Source organism: Neovison vison, chromosome 1 (assembly GCF_020171115.1).
Source record: "Neovison vison isolate M4711 chromosome 1, ASM_NN_V1, whole genome shotgun sequence".
Taxonomy (NCBI): Eukaryota; Metazoa; Chordata; class Mammalia; order Carnivora; family Mustelidae; genus Neogale; species Neogale vison.
Window position 1 is genome coordinate 146,027,864 of NC_058091.1, and position 19,505 is coordinate 146,047,368.

A 19,505-nucleotide genomic window follows, 5' to 3' on the forward strand; every position below is an offset into this window, starting at 1 on the left:
CTGATGTCCCGTTCTGCAGACACACCGACTGCCTGGGCTGGTGTTGGCCCCGGCCTTGTGACCCCGAGCACGTTCTTTCATTCCCGCATCCGTCAGTGAGGCAGTAGCAGCGGCCGGAAAGCACTTACTCCAGTACCGCCCCGGCACGGTGCCAGCTTTGTCCCCGTGCTCAGTGCGTCGCTCTGTGGTGAGCTTTCTGCCTTTAGGTGTGGGCAGTTCTGCTGCAGCCTTTGTCATAAGCCAGATTGAAACACAGAAGACATGGTGTCGTCATTAAGAAAAGAGGTTGGCCCTTTCTTTATCCTTTCCACATCCAGTTTACGCCGGGAATGAACACTTAGGGTACCGGCAAGGCCGTGTAGGCTCCCGCCTGCTAGTTACCTCTCCTTTCATTTGTGGCATTTCTTTTAACACCGACACAGACTAAAATGAGTCCTTGTTCTGCTTTGTTTAGGTGGCCTCTTTACCCAAGAAGTCCCTGCAGGCGGACAGAGGGATGGAAGTGAAGCGCAGCTTCCGGCCGGACGGGCTCGGCTCAGGCAAGAGTGTCCTGACAAACCGTTAGAGACAGCCGCCCTCGAGAGACTGGGTTACTTTTCGCGGTAGTCACGGGGAGCTTCTGGTACTCTCTTATTATTTTCTTTCATAGAGTCAGAGACTTGAAAAAAATCACTAAAATTACAATGCCTGATGATAAAGACACCATGGCACTCCGTAATGCTAGAACTTCTGCATTTTCAAAATCGAGGAAAGACGCAAAGGATAGGCTTTGTAAAAGGCCAAAATTCTATTTCCCACAACCTTAAAATGCTGTTTTCATAGATGTGATGTGAGAAGAGATTGTTGTGTAGATTTTCTGATTTACACATGTCTCAGGCCAAGCAAAGTCTGAAAACTTGACAAGCCCACTGTGACGAGCTCGGGTAGCGGTAGTTCTTACTAAGGGGATCATGGTCCTGGGAGCTTCCTGACTCTCAGGTGACTGGAAAGGCAGGAAAAAATACGTACTAACCTTAGAACAAACTCTGAAGGTTTGTGCTTTAAACCAATCTTTAACATACTCTATTTTCTTGTCTTTTTTATATAAGGCAAATAAAAAGGAAATGATGAACTAGAATCCATTTAAGCTGATGCTAAATCAGTATTTTATTCTCTTGACTCCTGAAACGGTTTTTCTCTGCTTAGCTATAGTGGAAACCTTTGGAAGTAATGTTGAAACTGGTTCCATTTTGTTACTGTTGTTTAGGTCTTGAGGGAGTCGAGTAGGTGCCTGAGTAGCTGGAGGCGTCCCCTCAGCCACTCCCACCCCCAACAGCGAAAGCGTAAGCGTCTGGAGCCCAGTTAATCTGTAGGCCTGCGCCTCAGAGCTTGACGGGGGCTTCCCAAAGCCAGAAGCGTGGCCAGAGCCGCTCTGCTACTACAGACGTAAGAGTAGTGAAGCCCGTGCGCGGACAGTGTTGGGGTTACCTGATGCCGTCATAGGGTGGCACAGGAGGAAGTCTGGGAGTCCATTCACCAAGTGGTTTGGTGAAGAGAATAAAAATGCTGTTCCAGTCGCTGATTTGAGAGAAAACAGAGTTAAGTAGTTTCCCTGCTCCCGTGTGGTTAGAAGCAGCCACTAGAAGCCGGTATTGCAATGGACCCAGGCGGGGTTGGTCTCCGCGTGGAGTGGCCCACGTGGCACCTCCCCTGGGTCAGGGGCGCGCTCCCCTTTGAGGTGTGGGTGTCGGAGTGAGGCTCGCGCTCTCTAGCATCATCGATGTGTGCGATGACTTTCAAACCAAAGTATCTCTGACGGTCTTCTCACTGCGTGGGACACTCTGCCATACCTCAGAGCACTGCTGCTGTTCTTGCTCTTAGGGAATCACTGGACATAGGTTAGAAATAGGACTTCACTGTGACGGGAAAAACTGCAAGCCCCAGGGGCTTGACTCAGTCAGGCACAGAAATAGAATTTTGGCCTTTTTCCTTTCGGTGTGACTTAGTTTGTGGACTTGAGTAAAATTTTTTTTTTAGGAGTCCTGTTTCCTCTATCAAAGGGAAACGTAACTACCTCTTAAGTCTGATGCAGAGAAGTGATGGGTGGTTTATAAAGTTCTGGAAGGTGGTTAGATCAAGGAGGATTTCAAAATGTCACTCGCTCTGCTTCGTGGAGAGCAGGATGCTTCTTACCTAAGAAGTCAGGCGATTTTAAACGGACTTAAAAATGATTGAGCACAAGCGTTCGTTACATGACTGAGCAAGCAGTCTCAGCCCCTGTTTAACCAGGTCAAGGCACGAGACTCTTACTAGACTGTTTCTGGAAGGCCTCTATGGAAATGTGGCAGACGACAGCACAGACTGTGAGAAATAACCACTAGGTAAAAAGCTGTTGGTCTCGTTGTTCCAGGAGTTGTACATAGCTTTATTTTTGGAGCTATAATATTTAATACACTTTAATCTCAGGATTTACTTTCCCTACTTTAGTAATACCTGTGGAGGTGTCTGAGGGATGGTCCGTGGACAGGGTATTCAGAGATCTGAGCTCAGTGCCAGACTTACTCCAAATCCCTATAGGTTTCTCTGTTTCAAAGGCATGAAACCATTTTGATCTTAAAGCAAGTTTTGTAATAGAAAAATTGCAAATACGTACATATGTTTTGATATCTTTGAAATAAAGATCATGGAATTAAGTGCAGAGTTGTGTTAATGAGAGACTGCAACCCTACAAGGTATTTGTTTGTTGTTAACCATTTCAGAATCTGTGTTTAGAACTATAGTTAATACTTAGAGTGAAAACGTGACCCACCTATGGGGATAACGCACAGACTCTACAGGCCGGCGTGTACGTCTCGGGCATCCGGGTTGACCTTCAGGAGCAGGAATACCCCTTCGCACTTTTGAGTACAGGATTACGCAGGTTAAGTGTCCTGGATAAGATCCTGTGTGAGAACCCGGTTCAGTGTGGTGTGTTTAGACACTGAGCGAAGTGTCCGTCCGTGGGTAGAGGCCGGCCGTGCCTCAGCAGCGGCCCCTGCTCCAGCCACGGCGGTGAGAGAACAGACTTCTGAGGACGAGGCCGGCGCTCACAGACCTCTCAACGTGTAAGTGAAGCTAGTTAAGGAATTCTGGCCCCTAAGAGTAAACTTCAACTAAACACAGGTATTTCACACGAGTTGAGCTACCGCTCACTGTCACCCAAATGAAACCAAATGGTGTCTCTGCGCCTTGTGCTGTTCCAAGGGACGCAGCGGCTATAGCACCTGTCCGTAGGGAGGACGACCGCCATCCCGAGGTGCTCTCTGCTATACGCCCGTGGGTCCCCCTCGTCCCTGCCCTTATGCTCAGTGTTAACTCACAGCGTTGCCTTGATTTCTACTTTGACTCCTCAGCTGGACTCCTGTCTTTGAACCAGTCTGAGCGCTGCCTCTAGGGAAGTTAAAAAGGGATCTTGTCATCAGTTACTTTTCTCTACTGCTAGTGCCAGGAGGAAGAATGGTCCTCCGTGATGGCCACAGGATCCCTAAGAACGCCTTCACGTGGTTAGTGAAGCCAGAGCCTGTGGCAGATGCCTGCCCCCCCGTGTCCCCACCTGTAGGCCTGGCCGACGTGCGCCCACCAGTCACCAGTCAGCCCCGGACCCGAGGAAGCCAAGACACGCCTCTCTCTGCCCGCCCTCGCGCGGTGGCCTCCACCCGGAGCGCTGCGGGGCGAGTTTTCTGGGCCCGGCTTGTGCCAGCCCAGCGCGACGACGGCTTCTCTTGGGAGGACACAGAACCAGTGGAGTCACTGGGTTCAGCTGTTAAGAGCAGCCGCTTCTACAAAAGCAGGGGAGGGCACTAGCGGGAGGTTTTCGTTTTGTATTAGTCGTTTACTGCGTGAAACCCGGGACATGCCGCAGTCCTGAGGACCCGCTCGCTTCCAGCAGGGGCTGCAGGGGACCGCAGCGGCGAGCCTGTCCCGCACCCGCTGCTGCTCGCCGGCTGCTGCTCGCCGACTGCTGCTCTGCCCGCGGTCCTGTGCGCTGAGCTTTCTGTTCCACTGTGATTGGAATGAGTCACTAGCTTTAAAGGACGTTTTAGGAGAAACTGGGACAGATTTTCCTACGAGCTAACCAAGTACAGAGAAGCCTTTCTCGGCATCAGCAGCTCGTGGCTATTGGGTGGAGAGGGCAGCGGTCGGACAGCAGGGCTGAGGCCAGGCCGGAAGCTTCAGTACAGGGGAAGCAAGGGAGGAAACCTGGGAAGGGACACGAGGCAGCAGAGTATCTGTCGTCGTCCACGGTGTCGTCCTCCCACCTAGGCCTGTCTCCACTCCAGGGGCCCCACTTCTAGCAGGATCCGCCCGGCTCCCCTGGAGATGCCTCTCTGTCCACCAGAACGCTCACCCTGGCGAGGACGCGGCCCAGGGAGGGGACGCAGAGGAGGAAGAGGTGGCGAGGTCTTTACTCGAGGCCGAGGCTGTAGACATGCAGGGCCCCGGAGAGTCGGGCTCCCAAAGAGCTCCTCCCAGCAGCGACGACCACTTGGTTCTGTAGAGGACACGAGACAGTGTTGTTCATCACGCCCGTGAAGTCCCTGCCCGAGTGCCTGGACTCGGCACAGCAGATGGGGACATGGGGTAAGTGCCATGAGGGGTCAGAGATGGGGACGGAGGCGGTTCAGGTGCAGGCTGAGTCCCGACCCCGGCCCGGCGCGAACCGGCTCACTGCGGGAGGTCAGGGAGCGGCCGCGCTCCTCCTCCTCGGACTGTCCATATCCGCTCCGCAGCGGACCTGGACTCGGGGCTTCACGCCTCAGTCCCAGGGAGCGGGGCGAACTAAGTGCAGTGTCCACCTCGGTGAACTCTTCTGACAAAGGCGAACTTGCACTGTTAAACAGCAAAGAATCGACTGCCAGTTCCTTACAATCTACAGCTCCCCTCGCAGCTTCTGGAAGTCATGGCGGATGTAGAAGTCACGGGTTCTTGAGAATATCTAACTTTTTGGAAAATGAATTTTAAGTGTAAGCCAAGCTTACGATGTACTCTGTCACCAGACCTTTTGAGAATCCTCCCATAAATTTAGTAAGCCATCTTTTGTTCTGCGTCACCCTACATTTTGCTCAGTCTTGCCTAGAAATGGAGTCAGGCAAGGGCCACTTGAACTGTGGGCCACCAGAGGGCAGTGTCCCCCAGCTGGTCCTGTCCACTCTCCTCTTTAGCCCTTAGTCCCGCCCTGATGGGCATTTCCCTCTCCTTCCCGCGCACGTAGACCGTGTGCTTCTCAAAGGTGGGGCTTTGTCTCAGAGCCTGCTCCGTTCTGTGCGATTCCGATTCTCACGTAACCGGAGGGCTGGGTTCAGTGGTCTAACTGCGGGGTGGGAGATAAACCCTTTCACTGCTGTGTCCATTACAATCAAAGTGTGCAGGCCCTCTGCTCAGCGATCTTCCAAAAATAGCAGCAGGGATATTTGTGCAGTTATATAAAAATAGAGCTGTGCAAGAATGCTCACGATAGTAAATAAGTTGGAAAGAATGGAGTAAATATCTGGGAAAAGTGAACGGAACAAGACAGTGCGTCGGGACAGTCCCCTGCAGCCGGCAAGCAGCTGGCCCCGCCTGTGTCTGCAGGGGGGCGGGGGGCGATCCACGGGAGCCCGCGAGCATGAAGATGACCAGCGGGAGAGGGCCCGTGCGCACTGTGTGCCCCGAGAGGCCTACGGGGACTCAGCAGTCTGGAAGGAAACACTAACAGTGGTCGGCTGACGTGGCAAGGGATTGCCCACGCTCCCCTGAAAGCCCAAGTCAGTATTTGAACGTGAGGCTTCGCGGGGCAGCAGCCGCCACAGACGTGCGTGGCCGTGGCCCAAGGAGACTACGGACACTGAAATTTACACTTCATATAAATTTCACGTGTCATGAAATATCCTTTTTTTCCCAACCATCTAAACGAATCCTTTTTAGTTCACGAGCTATACAAAACTCGAGGCGGCCCACAGGCTAGAATTCGCTAGGTCCTGCCCTCAGGGATGAAACCGGGAAAGCGATGGGACGGTGTGTGGAGGTTGTGTGTGTGTGTGTGTGTGCGTGTGTGCGTGTTTCAGACAAAGCTGAACGACGAAATGAGACCATCCCACCCCCACCTTAGCACGGAAACTTCAGAAGCGCCGTCTTCACACTCACCTTGTCTTTAGACCTCACGGTGACCACAGAGCTCCCGAACCTTGAACTTGCCTGTAATAGGAAAAAATACCAGATTTTATCAGTTTAAATTAAGGAAAAGAGCACTTCCGTGGTTTTCCTTCATTCCTACAGGAAGTACTTACCTCAGGAGAAACCAGTACGTATTGGGCCTGAAAGGAAAGGGGAGAAGGGGACTGGTTACTGGCTGTGTGGGTTTAGCTGACCCCCACACGCACACTTGTGCACTCGAGACGAGCCCGGCCCAGGGGCTGCCCTCAGACGCCAGAAAGTCACCTTCCAGGAACTTAGCACAAAGTAGATGTGGTCACCTATATCCTCATTTGTAACTCACTTATAAATTCATTCACAGTATCTTTTTTCTAACACTGGAATGAAATGGACTCAGGGACTAACAACAGCCACTGCTGTTCACATCAACGGTGGCTCATCCGCAGATAAAACCGAGGCAGCCGGGAACGGCGCTGTCGGAGAATGGAAGCGTCAACAAGCCAGGCGAGAGAAAAGCTCGTTGCAAAATTACGTACAGCAGCTCGTTAATAAAATACACCGACACACAGTGTAATGACGAGTGCGCTTCGGGTGCAGGTCCCGGTCCTTTCATTTCTGAGCACTGCGACCCGGACCCCTTCCTCGGATCTGCGGTGTCTTCCGCGGGCGTCGCGCCAACGTACGGGCTGGGATGTGCGCCAGAGGTGGCCGGGGAGGGAGGGCGAGCCGTGCGCAGCCCAGTGCCAGGCAGAGTAAATGCACAGTAAGCGCTAGCCATCGAGGTCAGGAGAATATGCCAGAAGGATGCACAGCGAAGGGTTAATTATTTCTGCAGAGTGCAGTTCTAGGTAGATGATTTTTGAATTTTTAAAATGAAATTTTGTACCATATTTTCTACAATTTTACAATTAATTTTGCAACTAAATAGTTTTTTTTTTTTTTTAATGGTGAACTTCCGGGAACTTAAGGAAGCCCACCTGAGGAAAGGAATAAAAGCAGTGAAACGGGCGCCTGGTGGCTCAGCGGTCAAGCCTCTGCCTTCAGTTCAGCTCATGATCCCAGCGTCCTGGGATCAAGTTCCGCATCAGGCTTCCTGCTCAGCGGGGAGTCTGCTGCTCCCTCTGTCCCTGCTCTCTCTCTCTCTGTCCTCTCTCAAATAAAAATCTTTCTTAAAAAGGCAGTGAATGGAAATTAGAGTGTGCGTTTTAAAGAGAGTGCAGTGGCCCGGGCCTGTTTTCCTCTGCTGTGGGCCCCCACCCAGGGGTGGCAGGGTGCGACCAGAACCAGCGGGCCACCCTGTCAGCTAGACCTGAGCCACAGGGACAAGGGCTGCAGACCTGCGAGAAGCAGGGCCCCTTGGCCTACAGAAGCAGTGACTGTGGCCTGACCGCAAACAGTCCCGGTCAAAACTCTGGGATCCACAGTGGACAGGACAAGGCATCGCGGGCCCCCGCCTTTCCCAGCACGGCACGAACACGTCACCTTCTCTTCAGGACACGGAGCCGTCCACGATTTGCATTTGCCTGTCATGTCACCAAAGGTGATGTCTTTGCCATTATACACATAAACACGGCCGTCCTCTCCCCCCATCAGTCCAGAGGTGACATCTGTTATCCTCAGCGGGGCTGCCATGAGGACTTCATCTGCAAGCAAGAGAGACCAGAAAGAAGGTTGTCCCCCTCACTGTCGTCCTTTCCACTGCCCCTGGGGGGTCCTGGCCAGCCTCCCACAAGTCGGATTAGTGCGTCCTTCACAGGGTCTGCCCTGCGCTCCTCCCCGCCCAGCCGAGGCGGGTTTTCCTAGTCTCTCCTCCATCCGTGACAACGGATGTGGGCGGCTCTCGTGTTCCCGCCTTCCAGAAGTCCAGCTCACTTGGCTCTGGTCCTGCCGGACTCAAAACAGCTGTAAAGGCCGTCGGGCCACTGAGCTGTCCGTGATGAGGGCAGAGGCTACACGATCCAGTTAGGGGACTGGTCTGTTGAGCAAAGGGATTCGATTCTGAGCCAGAGGCCCTGTTCCTTTCCCACCTAAGCCATCGCCATCCAGGTCACTGAAGTGCAGAACTCCGCCAAATCGAGAGAAGCGGCGGTCCCCGCTGAAGGTGCTGAGCAGAGAAGGCTGGGTGTCGGGGGTCAGCTCGTACATCCGAGCGGTTCCGCCTTGGTGCAAGGTCATGGTCAGGAATGCCATTCTGGACACGTCATCTGAAATAAACCAGGGCACACTGTCTGCTGCCCTCCCAGGAATGAAGAGAAGACACAGCCCCAGCCTGGCGTCCACCTTCCACACTCCGGTGACCCGACGGCGCAGAACCACGCAGGACGGGCACCTGTAGCGGGAAGGTCCTGCTGGCTGGGACGGAGGCCCAAGCGAGAGCCGCACTCAGGGCGCCCCCATCTGACAGCTCTGACCCGCACAAGCGTCTCAGTTCTAACACTAGGTCCCTACGGTCCTTTCAGGGACCTCCTACCTTCACAAAACTGGGATTTGGGGATTATAGTAAAATGCAGGTACCATGAGAAAATCCACGTGGATTGAAAATGAGGATGGAATTGCCCGATTTCAGGTTTGAGAAAGGTGCGGTGCCCAAAGGGAGCCACGTTGTTGGGACACAGATTCACCCTGTGCAGAACAGTCACACCAGGCCCCGTACTTGGCTTAACACCCTCTAGTCACCAACGTGAAAATCTGATTAATCTTGCAACAGAGGGGCCCTGGGTGGCTCAGTGGGTTAAAGCGTCTGCCTTTGGCTCTGGTCACAGTGCCAGGGCCCTGGGTTGGAGCCTCGCGTCGGGCTCCCTGCTCAGCGGGGAGTTGGCTCCCTCTCCTCCCTACTTGAGCTCTCTGCTGCCCTCGCTCACTCACTCCCTCAAAATCTTAAGGCGGCAACCACCTTGGATGTGAAAGCTTCAGGGTGCTGGTCTATGGGAAGCTCAGAACTGCCTGGGGGGAAGAAACTTTTTTTTTTCCCAGGAGAGTGCTCTGCATTTTTGTTTTGTACCAGGACTCACAAATTATGCGGGTGAAATCTAAGCAAAATGCAAGTGAAATAGGAAAATCTGAAGACGATTCGAGTAGTGGATTCTATCAGTGTCAACAGCCTGGTTGTGACATACTGTGGTTTGCGAGTATTACCTGGGGAAAAAACTGGATAAAATGGGACATGGATCTCTGTATGATTTCTTACTATCGCAGGTGCAGGAGAATGGTCTCGAAACAGTTGATCTGTGGGGGCACTGGGGGTGTTCAGCTGGACAAGCTGCCAACTCTTGGTTTCCTCTCAGGTCGAGATCTCAGGGTCCTGGGGTCGAGCCCCACACTTGGCTCTGTGCTCCATGGGGAAGCCTGCTTGTCCCTCCCTTTCTCTCTCTCTCTCGCTGATGAAAATAAATATGATTAATCTGTACATAATACACATCTCTAAATTAATCTTTTTATATTTCATATAGTATTCTGAAACAGGAAAATACTAAGACAGGAAAAACATAAAACAAAGTCTGCAAGCGCTGCAGCGGAAAGACAAGTGAAACCAATAAAACCACTAACAGGTGTTGCCAGAGTTTGGAAATCACCAGCTAGCCTCTGTGAAAGGGGGAGAAACCCCAACTACTCCGAGGCTAAGTCAGCAAGTTTCCGGGTTTGCAATGCTGTGTCCTAAGTCGTGCAGTGAGAAGATCTCGTCATTCTGGGGTGGCTGGCTGGCGCCGGCCCCAGAGCACGCACCCCTTGATCTCCAGGGTCCTGAGTTCAAGCCCCACGCTGGGTGTGGAGCCTCGTTAAGATGATAGAAAGAAGAGAAAAAAATCCAGCCATTCCCGTACCCAACCCACTCTGCTTATTATTCTAATGTTATGTGACACAAACATCTTCCTGAAAATTAACTTGACAATATGTAAGAAAAGCCTTCCTGGTCGCCCCTCCAGCCCAGTTCTTCCTCCAGGAGGCGGTTTTAAAAACTATTCAGGAGGCAGAGTTTTCCGTACTTCGATGTTCGAGAGAGAGCCCTTATTCAGGAGCAGCCTGAATTTCCAGCAACACGATGGTGGTAAAAGTTGACATGTGCACATGGGAGCAAATGTGATCGGGATTGAAAACCACACTGTAGAATCAGTACCATGAGGACACACTCAGGGCATACGTTTTTAAAATTACGTATGAAAACGTATACACACACATCTATATAGTATGGGCTTAAGTTTTTAAATATTTGGAGAAGGGGCGATTTCTAGCTAAGTGTATTTTCTTTTTTTTTTTTTTAAGATTTTTTTTTTTTATTAATCCATTTGACAGAGATCACAAGTAGGCAGAGAGGCAGGCAGAGAGAGAGAGGAGGAAGCAGGCTCCCTGCTGAGCAGAGAGCCCGATGCGGGACTCGATCCCAGGATCCTGGGACCATGACCTGAGCTGAAGGCAGAGGCTTTAACCCACTGAGCCACCCAGGCGCCCCTAAGTCTGTATTTTCACAAATTTCTACAATAAGCATGATTCACTTTGATCATCTTCAAGGGAGTAGGTTTTGTTTTGTTTTTAAGATTTTACTTACTGAGAGCAAGTGAGCGTGAGCACAGGGAGAGGGAGGCTCCCCGCTTCAGGACCCCGGGATCATGACTTGAGCCCAAAGGCAGATGCTTAACCAGCTGAGCCACCCAGGGGCCCAAAGGGAGTAAGTTTGTGTTGGCTTCTTAAAAGTCCTTCCCATAAAGTAAATAAGATAATGGCTTGTTAACATCCGTCCTTAGAAGACCTAGTCCTAGAACTGACTTCAGGATTTTCTGAGCCTCCCTCTCGTTCTAAGCTCCGCGGGACAGGAGATTTAAAAACACAGTAGGCGACTTTCAGGAGGGATTTTCAGCAACTCTTTGAGGTGGATTACAAACCGCATTTGCAGATGATGATACTAATGTTCCAGGAGGTTAAGTAACCTCCCCCAGGAGGTTCTCATAACCCCCAGGTTATGAGAAAAGGAAATATCCGCAGTCAGGTCCGTCTGGCTCCAGATGTCACAACGTTCTCCCCATAGGACAGGCTCAGGGAGCCACCGGACTGGAAAGCAGCCAAGTCTCGCGGTGCGGGACCTACCTCGAGTCGGGGCTCCCACCAGCAACACCTGTTTCCGGGTCCCGTTCACCAGCACGTGGCCACTGGACAGGGAGGCCCCCAGCTTCTCCATCGCCTGTGAAGGGCCGTCAGTCAACACTGTGCGGCCCCAGAGACGGCAGGGTGCCCCGGCTCCTGCGGGGGGGCGCGGCGGCCGTACCTTGTCTCCGGAAATGGTGAACGAGCTTTGGCAGTTTGGGGGCAGAAAGCCGTACACCCGTCCGAGGCTCTGCTTCTTATCGCGAGCGCGGGACTGGGGGGCCAGGCTGGAACGAAGCACACCCGGGCGGGGGGGGGAGCTGGCCACGTATTCCGGCCCCAGCAAAGACGAGCTCCCCTGCCCCTGCCCGGCCCCGGCCCTGTGGTCCTCGGGGCCGCCGCGCTGGCTGTCCGGGATCCCAGTACAAAGACCCCCACGTGAGGCTCGCCGTCCTGAGAGCGGCCACAGGGAGCCCCGCGGCCACGCGCTCGGTCCCGTGTTCGCCAGAGCCCACGTGTTGGGTCCGAACCCCACACCTCAGAATGCACGTATCTGGAGAGCGGGTTTTCAAGAGGCAGTTGTTACGCTGGGGTCTCTGGGGGTGGGGTCCTAACCCAATGGGACTGGTGTCCTCTTAAGAACAAAGACACCAAGGACGGGCACAGGGAGGAGAGAGGTCTCCAAGATCAACGACGTCGACCTCGGATCCCTGGTTCAAACCGGGAGAAAAGGCGTTCCTGTGGCTTCTGCCACCAAGTCACGGGAGCCCAGGCGGACTCTCCCTCCTCCCTCCTCCCTCGCTCACGTTTCAGCTTCTAAGGAGAAGGCTCTTCCTGCACAGCCATAGCTGCTCCTCGCCGGGGGCGGGGGGGGGGGTTGGACATGGGCCTCGGCCCCTCTGCGCATCCCCCGCAGGCTCCCGCAGCAGCAGGCACCTGCCCCCCACGCCCCTGGGCCCCCGGGCGCCCCAGGAGCGCTCACCCTCGGGTGTTCCTCCAGGTCGGGCTCCCCACCAGCAGCACGCTTCTGTTGCTCACGCGGAGCCCGTGGAGCGCGTAGCCGAGCCAGGAGAAGTCCGCCTCGCCCCGCACTGTCCAGTTGGCCGCCTCCACGCCCAGCTCTTCTACAGAGACAATCGGCGCCTTTTACCTTCCGTGGCTGGGTGAGCGGAGTCTGCCAGAACTCCTGTGTACCCCCAGCTGCTCCCAGGGGGCCGCAGTGTCAGACATGGAGCCCATACTTCATAGGAGAAGTGGGTGTCTGGAGCCCACATCTGGGGGGTAGAGGATGCGATACAAAGGGAGCCCCCCCACCCCCCTCCCCGCCGCAGGTTGGGGCATCACCGGGATGCCTTCTGCAGAAAGCCTCTGCCAACAACCTGCTGGCCCCTCTGCATCTGGCCCTGGACGTTGGGCCCCTTTTTGTCTATCCAGGGACTCTATCGCCTGGATGATCAAGGTACGTGCTCAGGTAGCTTAGCTGCAAGAGGAAACGCGATCAGAAAATTCAGACGAAATGAGAGTGGAAGGAGGGAAGGACAGAAGGCCCAGGCACGAGGACAGAGAGGTCTCCGGCCCTCCCTCCCCGCCACTCAAGCACGACCTTTGTGGCTCCAGCTGGGGTCGGAGTAAAACGCAGCCACCATGCCCTTCTGTTTCCCTCCGCCCGGCGCGAAAGGGGAGCCCATGACCAGGTCGGGCTCGCCGTCTCCGTTCAGGTCTGCGGCCACGAGCGTCCAGCCCAAGTTGCAGTACGTGTCCTGCAGGGGAAGCCGGAGAGCACGTCCCGCTCAGAGGCGGACGGCCGGAGGCGGCAAAGTCTGGCCCGCAGGCCTGGCCGCGAGGGGGTCCCCGTACCTGGCAGGAGATGGTGACGTTAGGGCCGGAAGACATTCCTCCTCGTCTGGAACCGAAGTAGACGTACACCGCACCCTAGGCGAAGGCAAGCCGTGGGGCGGTCAGAGGCAGGGCTGGTGACCCGAGAAACTCAGGTCGCAGCAGAAGAGACAGGGTGATGAGGACCTAAATCCCCCGAGTCCCCGTGGCCAGGGCTCAGCAACAGACAGAAACCGGTCCTGTGTGTGCGCCACTGGGCTGAGGTGTTCTTTGCAGCCGCCACTCGCATCAGCACTGAAGTCCCCAATGCTGAAACGGTCACTCCTGTCCCTGCCCGCCGTGCACACTTGCTCAGTGCGCCGGCTGGACAACCGCTTGCCTCCCTGCGCGAGGCCTTCCTGACCCGGCCCACGATTCCTCGAAACACGCCATGTGGCCAGTGTCCACGGCAGATGCCCCAAACCAGCTCCTGTCTCGTAACTTGCTGGCCTGTGTCCTCACTCGGGAAGCATCTACGTTCCACCAGGAGCCAAGGGCAGGGAAGACCACGGTAAGTAAGACACACTCTGTCCTCCCGAAAAGCGGCCCATGGACAGTGGCACCACGGCGTGGAAGATAACTGGAGTAAGGGTGGAGGCTGCAGTGTGGGACAGGCAAGTGTGGCCTAGACCAGAGGCTGGTGACAGCGGGTGCCATGTGGCTCCTAAAGGAAAAGGGCGAGAAGACCTTCCAGGGGGAGGGATCCTCTGAGCCGTGTCCTCGAGTGAGGGGACCTGTGGGCCCAGAGGCGACAGCCGGCTCACAGTCTAGGAGCGCAGGGTGAGGACACGGGCAAGAAGGCGAGCTGGTGGCAGGCAGAGAGTGATGAAGGGCCTCTGACTTTTGGGGTCACACAGGGTGCTGGAGCTGGTGCCCTGCCTCTCGTCTCGTCACAGAGACGAGAGCCTGTGCTGCAGGAAACAGGGACCAGGGAGGTCACTGCTCTGCTGCGATCACGGGGGGCTCTCGAGGTCCTGGAACCCCCATCCCCTCACGACCATTCAGTAGCCTGTCGGGGAGGGGAAAGAGTACAACTTCTGGGGTCACCAGGAAACGCAGGAGGCCAAATGGAGGCCAGGGAGGCAGGAACTAGGCACTGCCAGGCAACCCAAGGTCATGTCAAGGACCCCAAGTGGGGGGCCCGAGATCATCTCCCCACAAATGTTGGCCCGGCACATTCGGCTGCTGCTGTTCACGGGGGCTCCACCTGGCCCCCCTCCCCGATGCCCCGTCTCCCCCCGCAGCGGCAGCCTTACCGTGTAGGCAAGCTTCTCGGAGCCCACCGATGGCGCGCCCACGGCCAGGTCCGGCACGCCATCCTTGTTGAAGTCCAGCACGGCCAAGGCTGAGCCAAACCGACCTGAGGGCTGAAGGGGCACCAGTGAGCTCTGGGCTGAGCCACAGCCTTCAGAAGAGCACACGACTCCCTAGGAGTCCAGGGGACCCGGGCACCCGACCTGGAAGCCAAGGGCCAAGTCCGCAGCGACCGGAACGCATCTGCACCCCCGCCACTGGGGGGCTCAGCCCCAACAAGGTTTCAGGCACGTCTGTCTGCTTGGAGGGGAAGACGAGGTGCCAGAAAGAAAAGGGTCCGTTCTCACAAGTTCTAGGTTTTTCAAAAATGTTCCCCCACGAAGGGCCAGACTCCCTAAAGTGTCCAAAATGAGAACCCCATACACCAGCAAGCACGGCCACCGCGGGAGGAGCATTCGGAACGTTCTAGAGCCATCCGTGCAACATGGGGGCCACCAGCTAAACGTGGCTGGATTAGCTGAAGTCACGTTAAACCAACTCAGCTCTTCGGTTGCACTGGGTGCATTTCGGGTCCTCAAAGCCCCTGCAGCCCACGGCCCTCCCACGGGAGGCACAGCCGCAGAGCGGTCCCATGGGCGCAGAGAATTCTGTGGATGCCACGCTCGGCCCGACCCGCACAGGGGCAGGTCCGTTTATTATCCCCGCTTGCGTGGTTACAGATGGGAAACCCAGCCCGGTCGGGGACCCTTCCTTCCGAGGTGGGTTTTCTCCATCTTCCATCTCCTGCTCTCTAGAATCGGCCTCGACCAAAAGCCACTCACCCGGTCCTCCTGATCTTTCACAACGGACAGAACAATGAGCGGTCTTGCACAAGTGGAGGTTTGCCCGCACGCACACACACGCCCCAGAACCCGCATCAGTTATAGGTTGGCCAATCGTGCCGCACCTGTGTGCAATGGCCTCTGCGGAGACCGTCCCCTCCTGCGAGGCGGGAACCCGATAAACCAGAAAGGGCTGCTCCAGACACAAGGCAAGGAGGGGCGCCGGCCGGCTGAGGCCAGCCTCGTTTCATCATCGCCAGCTGCACCCCAAGGCCTCCCCCGGGTTACCCCGTGGTTCCTCGACAGGCACACGATCTCCTCCTTCCTCCGTCGGAGCCACAGGCAGGCTAAGCACAGGCCGCGGCTAAGGACAGGGCTCTACCTGGGCCCACGCCTTCAGCCCGCCAGCGGCCACGTTACCCACGGTCCTTGGGAAGAGAGCACAGAGCTGCCTCCCTCCTGGTCCCCGTCTGAGGGAGCGGACCGCCCTCACTCCTGGTCTGCAGGAGCCCAGAGGATTAGGTTTTACCCAACAGTCTGACAGGGGCTCGGCTTCGTGCAGAGGAGCAGGGGCGCCTGGGGGCTCAGTCGGTTGAGTGTCTGCCTTTAGCTCAGGTCGTGGTCCCAGGGTCCTGGGATCGAGCCTCACACTGGGCTCCCTGTTCGGCCGGGAGCCTGCTTCTCCCGCTGCCTGCTGCTCCCCTGCTTGTGCGTTCTCTCTCTCTCTCTCTCTCTCTCTCTAGTAAATAAATAAAAATCTTTAAAAAAAAAAAAAAAAAGTAAGGAGCACCTGGAACGGGTAGACTTATTCTGGAATGGTCTCATGGGGTGGCAGAAGATTCCAGAAAACGCTGCCCCTCCTAGACGGTGGAACCTCACACGGGGCTGCCAGGGGAGGATCGCCTGTCGGACTCAGGGCTCCCCCGGCCAGTCGGTGACCCCGCAGCTTCCGCGCCAGTCGGTGACCCCGCAGCTTCCGCGGGGCGAGGCCTGTGCACGCAGGTCGTCCAGCTTTGTTCTCCCAGCATGACCTCCACAGCAAAGCTTTAGCGGTTTCCCCGCGGCAGAACCACCGTCTGACCCGCAGCCCAGCACTCCGTGCCCTCCTGCTTGCTCCCGGAACACGCCGTCCCACCAAGGCCCCCGCGCTCGCCTGTCACCGGTCACAAGGACCTGCCCTCCCTCCTGCCCTCGTGAGCACTGATGCCAGTGACTCCCGACGAAACCCTTCCGGGTCCATGGTGCTCCGGAGGCCCTGACCCTGACCCCACGCCGAGCATTTCTCCCACGGTCGCTGTGGGGTTTTCCTGGTGATGCTTTTCACCACTTGAAACCGAGGAATGACATCTGAGTGAGGTCTGGGGTTTGGGCCAAGAGTCACGCACCCGTGTCGGTTTCTTAATTCCGACACGTTGCCACCAGGGTTACGTAAGCCGCTACCTTAGGGGAAACTGGGGGGAGGGCGTTTGGGAACTCTGTTCTGTCTTTCCGGCTTTTCTGTGGGTCGAACATTCTTACAAAATAAAAACTCATAAATAAAACAAGGGAGGCTTCAAAAAATCGGGAGGGGCCTGTAGCACCAAGAAATCGACTCAGGGCAGCCCTGAATGAAGGGCAGCTGTGTTTCGGGCAGGTAGGGACCCGCGTTCCGGTGAGGACAGGAGGCTTTTCAACAGGACAGGTGTCCGCAGAGGGAGGCCACCGGCATGGCTGCTCCCGTCACCCTCGGCGCTGGCCACTTGCTCTGAGGAGCGCGGCGCACGGACGCGAGAAGGGGACCCGGGGACGGACGCCTCACCTGGAAACCCTCCAGGATCACGTGGGCCTCCCGGTCGAGATCCAGGTCGATGGGGGGCAGGCCCAGCTCGTTGCCGTAGAGGAGGTACACGCGGCCCACCTGGGGGTGGCCGGGGCGGCTGTAGCCGGGGGCGCCCACCACCAGGTCCCCATACCCGTCCTGGTTGAGGTCGGCCGAGGTCAGTGCCCTGGGGGAGGGAGAGAGAGGCCCGCCTCGTGTCTGCAGAGAGCCATGCTCCCCGCAGACGGTCGCCTGCTTCTCTCTAGAGCCCACGGCTTGAACTCCCCCCTGCTGAATTTTTCCCCCCGTGTGACCGTGGAGAACACCCCTCCTGCCGCTATCGGAGGAGGGATTGGGTCTTGCTCTCCAAGAAACACAAGAGCAGCAACACTGGACACGTTAAGGGCTCTGGGCATTTCTGAACCGTATGACCCGAGCAGGGGGAAAGCACCTGCATGAAGCATCACGTTCTGTGCAAACCTACAGCCACCACGCACGACCCTAGGCTCACAGGGGACAGACGGGAAGTCTGCACCCGGCCAACGGCCCCGTCTGCTTTCGGGTGCGGCAGGAAACAAACGGAAGAGAAAGGAGCCGGAGACCCACGTGCGTGAAGCACCCCGTGGGACTGCTGCCACGGCTGCCCGCGGTTCCCTGCACTGTGAAGAGAAGAAACGCCTAACGTATTTCGTGGATGTTTCTAAGTGCGGGTCGATGACCTACCAGTTAGAGAGCAAAGGTTCAAGTGTCTTTGTTGGGGCAGCTAGAAGGACCAGAAATCACGTACTTACTCTAGTTCTTAGGGCCACAAAAGCAACCAGAGATAAAAGAGCAAAGTCGTTTCTAAAGGGGCTACCACCTGGTGAGAGGGACCAGACCGTTCCCTGGCTCCCGGGTCTGGACGCTGGGGAGGGACCTCTGCACACCCCCACCCGGGCCCAGCCAGAGACCGTCTTCGGCTGTGTCAGGAAGAAGAGCCACCATGCACGGGGACGGGCCAATAAACACAGCATGCACCTGCCGTCACCTGTGCTGGGGCTGAATGCCTCAGGGGCCCAAAAAAGATGGCCTGTCAGCAAACTGCTCCAAGGGGAACGATGTCATTTCAACCTAGGAAGTGTGGCTGAAAAAAGAGGTTTCCCCAAAACCTCCATATCCTTGGGCTCCGTTTGGGTTGATTGTGAAAATCAGAGAACTCCCCAACGTTCTACTTCTACAATTATTGTGGGGGGGGGTGCTAGGCTTTTCTCACATGAAGCGAAGCGACCCTGATCACCGTACTAGCGGCTTATCCGCTTCTGGTGTCATGCCATTCCCCAGAGTCTGTAACACCACGTCTTTAGAACATCGAAGCTTTGCGATCGTTCCGTGACACCCCATCATGGTAATTTTCAGGAAAGAGAAAGCTCCCTACACTTAAACCCATCCTGACCCACTTTAAGGAGGCAGTTTCATCTTAAAGTAACTTGGCCACTATGTTATGTATTTGTTGAGGAGCTGACTGGGGTTTAAGGCGCCAACAGGTGCCACCGAAACTGTGTCAAATGACTGAACTTCGTTCCGACATCAGCTTTCAGGAGTGGGAGAAACTCACACCTACCAGCCGAGTCTTGTGTAGGGAAAAGACAGGAAGTAAGACGCCAAGGGGCTGGACACATGCTTGTAGGACCGCTGGGAGCTGCCCGTGAACATTGTCCGGATGTTCCTCTCCAGAGCCTGGTACATGAAAGTGAGGGAATCCTGGAAACACAAAAACAGTATAGATAAAAGACACGTGGCATCATCAACAAAACTAATATTTCCCATCAAAAGTATTAGACTTTCTAAAGGAAACCCATTTGGACAAGAACTAAAAAATAAAGCCTCGATTCCTATCACAAAGTAAGATCTCGGATGCCTGAGTGGCTCAGTGGGTTAAGCCTCTGCGTTTAGCTCAAGTCATGATCTCAGGGTCCTGGGATCGAGTCCCGCGTCAGGCTCCTTGCTCGGCGGGGAGTCTGCTTCCCCCCGCCTGCCTCTCCTGCTGCTTGTGCTTGCTTGCTCTCATGCTCTCTAACAAATAAATAAATTAAATATTAAAAAAAAGATCAATCCATTGGGATGAGCAGTTAGGGAGGGAAATCATGACCCCCTGTGCTGGGAGGGTGGGCGGTTATGCCCCTCACAGCCGCGCCCGCACGTAACGGAGAGCGAGCTGGGCCTTTACCTGGACCCAAGTCAGGAGAGTCTCTAGGAACCCGCAGCACATAATCAGATCAATGTAATGAATCAGAATGGCTTAAACGTTCACTTCGTCTAGAACCAGTGCTGCCCCCACCCTCATGCCCCTGCGCCCAGCTCGCGCGTCCAGGAAGCATTTATGCAGCCCCTACTACGTGCCAGGTGCTAGGACAGGCCCGGCCCGTGGAAAGCCCCTCTCCCGCAGGACTCCCCCTTTCACGGAGGACACAGACCCAAGGAACTACAGGACAACACAGTACGTGCCGTGGTAGGGCCCCCGGTCACGACAGGCTACAGAACGCGCAGAGCCC

General features: G+C 55.6%; 2 protein-coding genes across 4 annotated transcripts in view; one reads left to right on the forward strand and one right to left on the reverse strand.

Annotated features, from left to right (window-relative positions):
- MRS2 (magnesium transporter MRS2) overlaps positions 1-2,672 on the forward strand; it is a 46,152-nt gene extending 43,480 nt beyond the window's left edge. For both annotated transcript variants that reach the window (XM_044259968.1, XM_044259976.1), the window contains one exon: positions 455-2,672. In XM_044259968.1, the coding sequence (XP_044115903.1) occupies positions 455-565 (111 nt within the window). In that variant the 3' untranslated portion in view covers positions 566-2,672. The remainder of the gene's footprint in view (positions 1-454) is intronic.
- A 1,751-nt stretch (positions 2,673-4,423) lies between these two features.
- GPLD1 (glycosylphosphatidylinositol specific phospholipase D1) overlaps positions 4,424-19,505 on the reverse strand; it is a 56,457-nt gene continuing 41,375 nt past the window's right edge. For both annotated transcript variants that reach the window (XM_044259946.1, XM_044259955.1), the window contains 13 exons: positions 18,575-18,714; positions 16,975-17,161; positions 14,358-14,468; positions 13,084-13,158; positions 12,830-12,986; positions 12,209-12,350; positions 11,408-11,513; positions 11,230-11,323; positions 8,178-8,354; positions 7,633-7,793; positions 6,285-6,311; positions 6,142-6,192; positions 4,424-4,510 (listed from right to left, as the gene is read on the reverse strand). In XM_044259946.1, coding sequence (XP_044115881.1) covers positions 4,424-4,510; positions 6,142-6,192; positions 6,285-6,311; positions 7,633-7,793; positions 8,178-8,354; positions 11,230-11,323; positions 11,408-11,513; positions 12,209-12,350; positions 12,830-12,986; positions 13,084-13,158; positions 14,358-14,468; positions 16,975-17,161; positions 18,575-18,714 — 1,515 coding nt within the window. The remainder of the gene's footprint in view (positions 4,511-6,141; positions 6,193-6,284; positions 6,312-7,632; positions 7,794-8,177; positions 8,355-11,229; positions 11,324-11,407; positions 11,514-12,208; positions 12,351-12,829; positions 12,987-13,083; positions 13,159-14,357; positions 14,469-16,974; positions 17,162-18,574; positions 18,715-19,505) is intronic.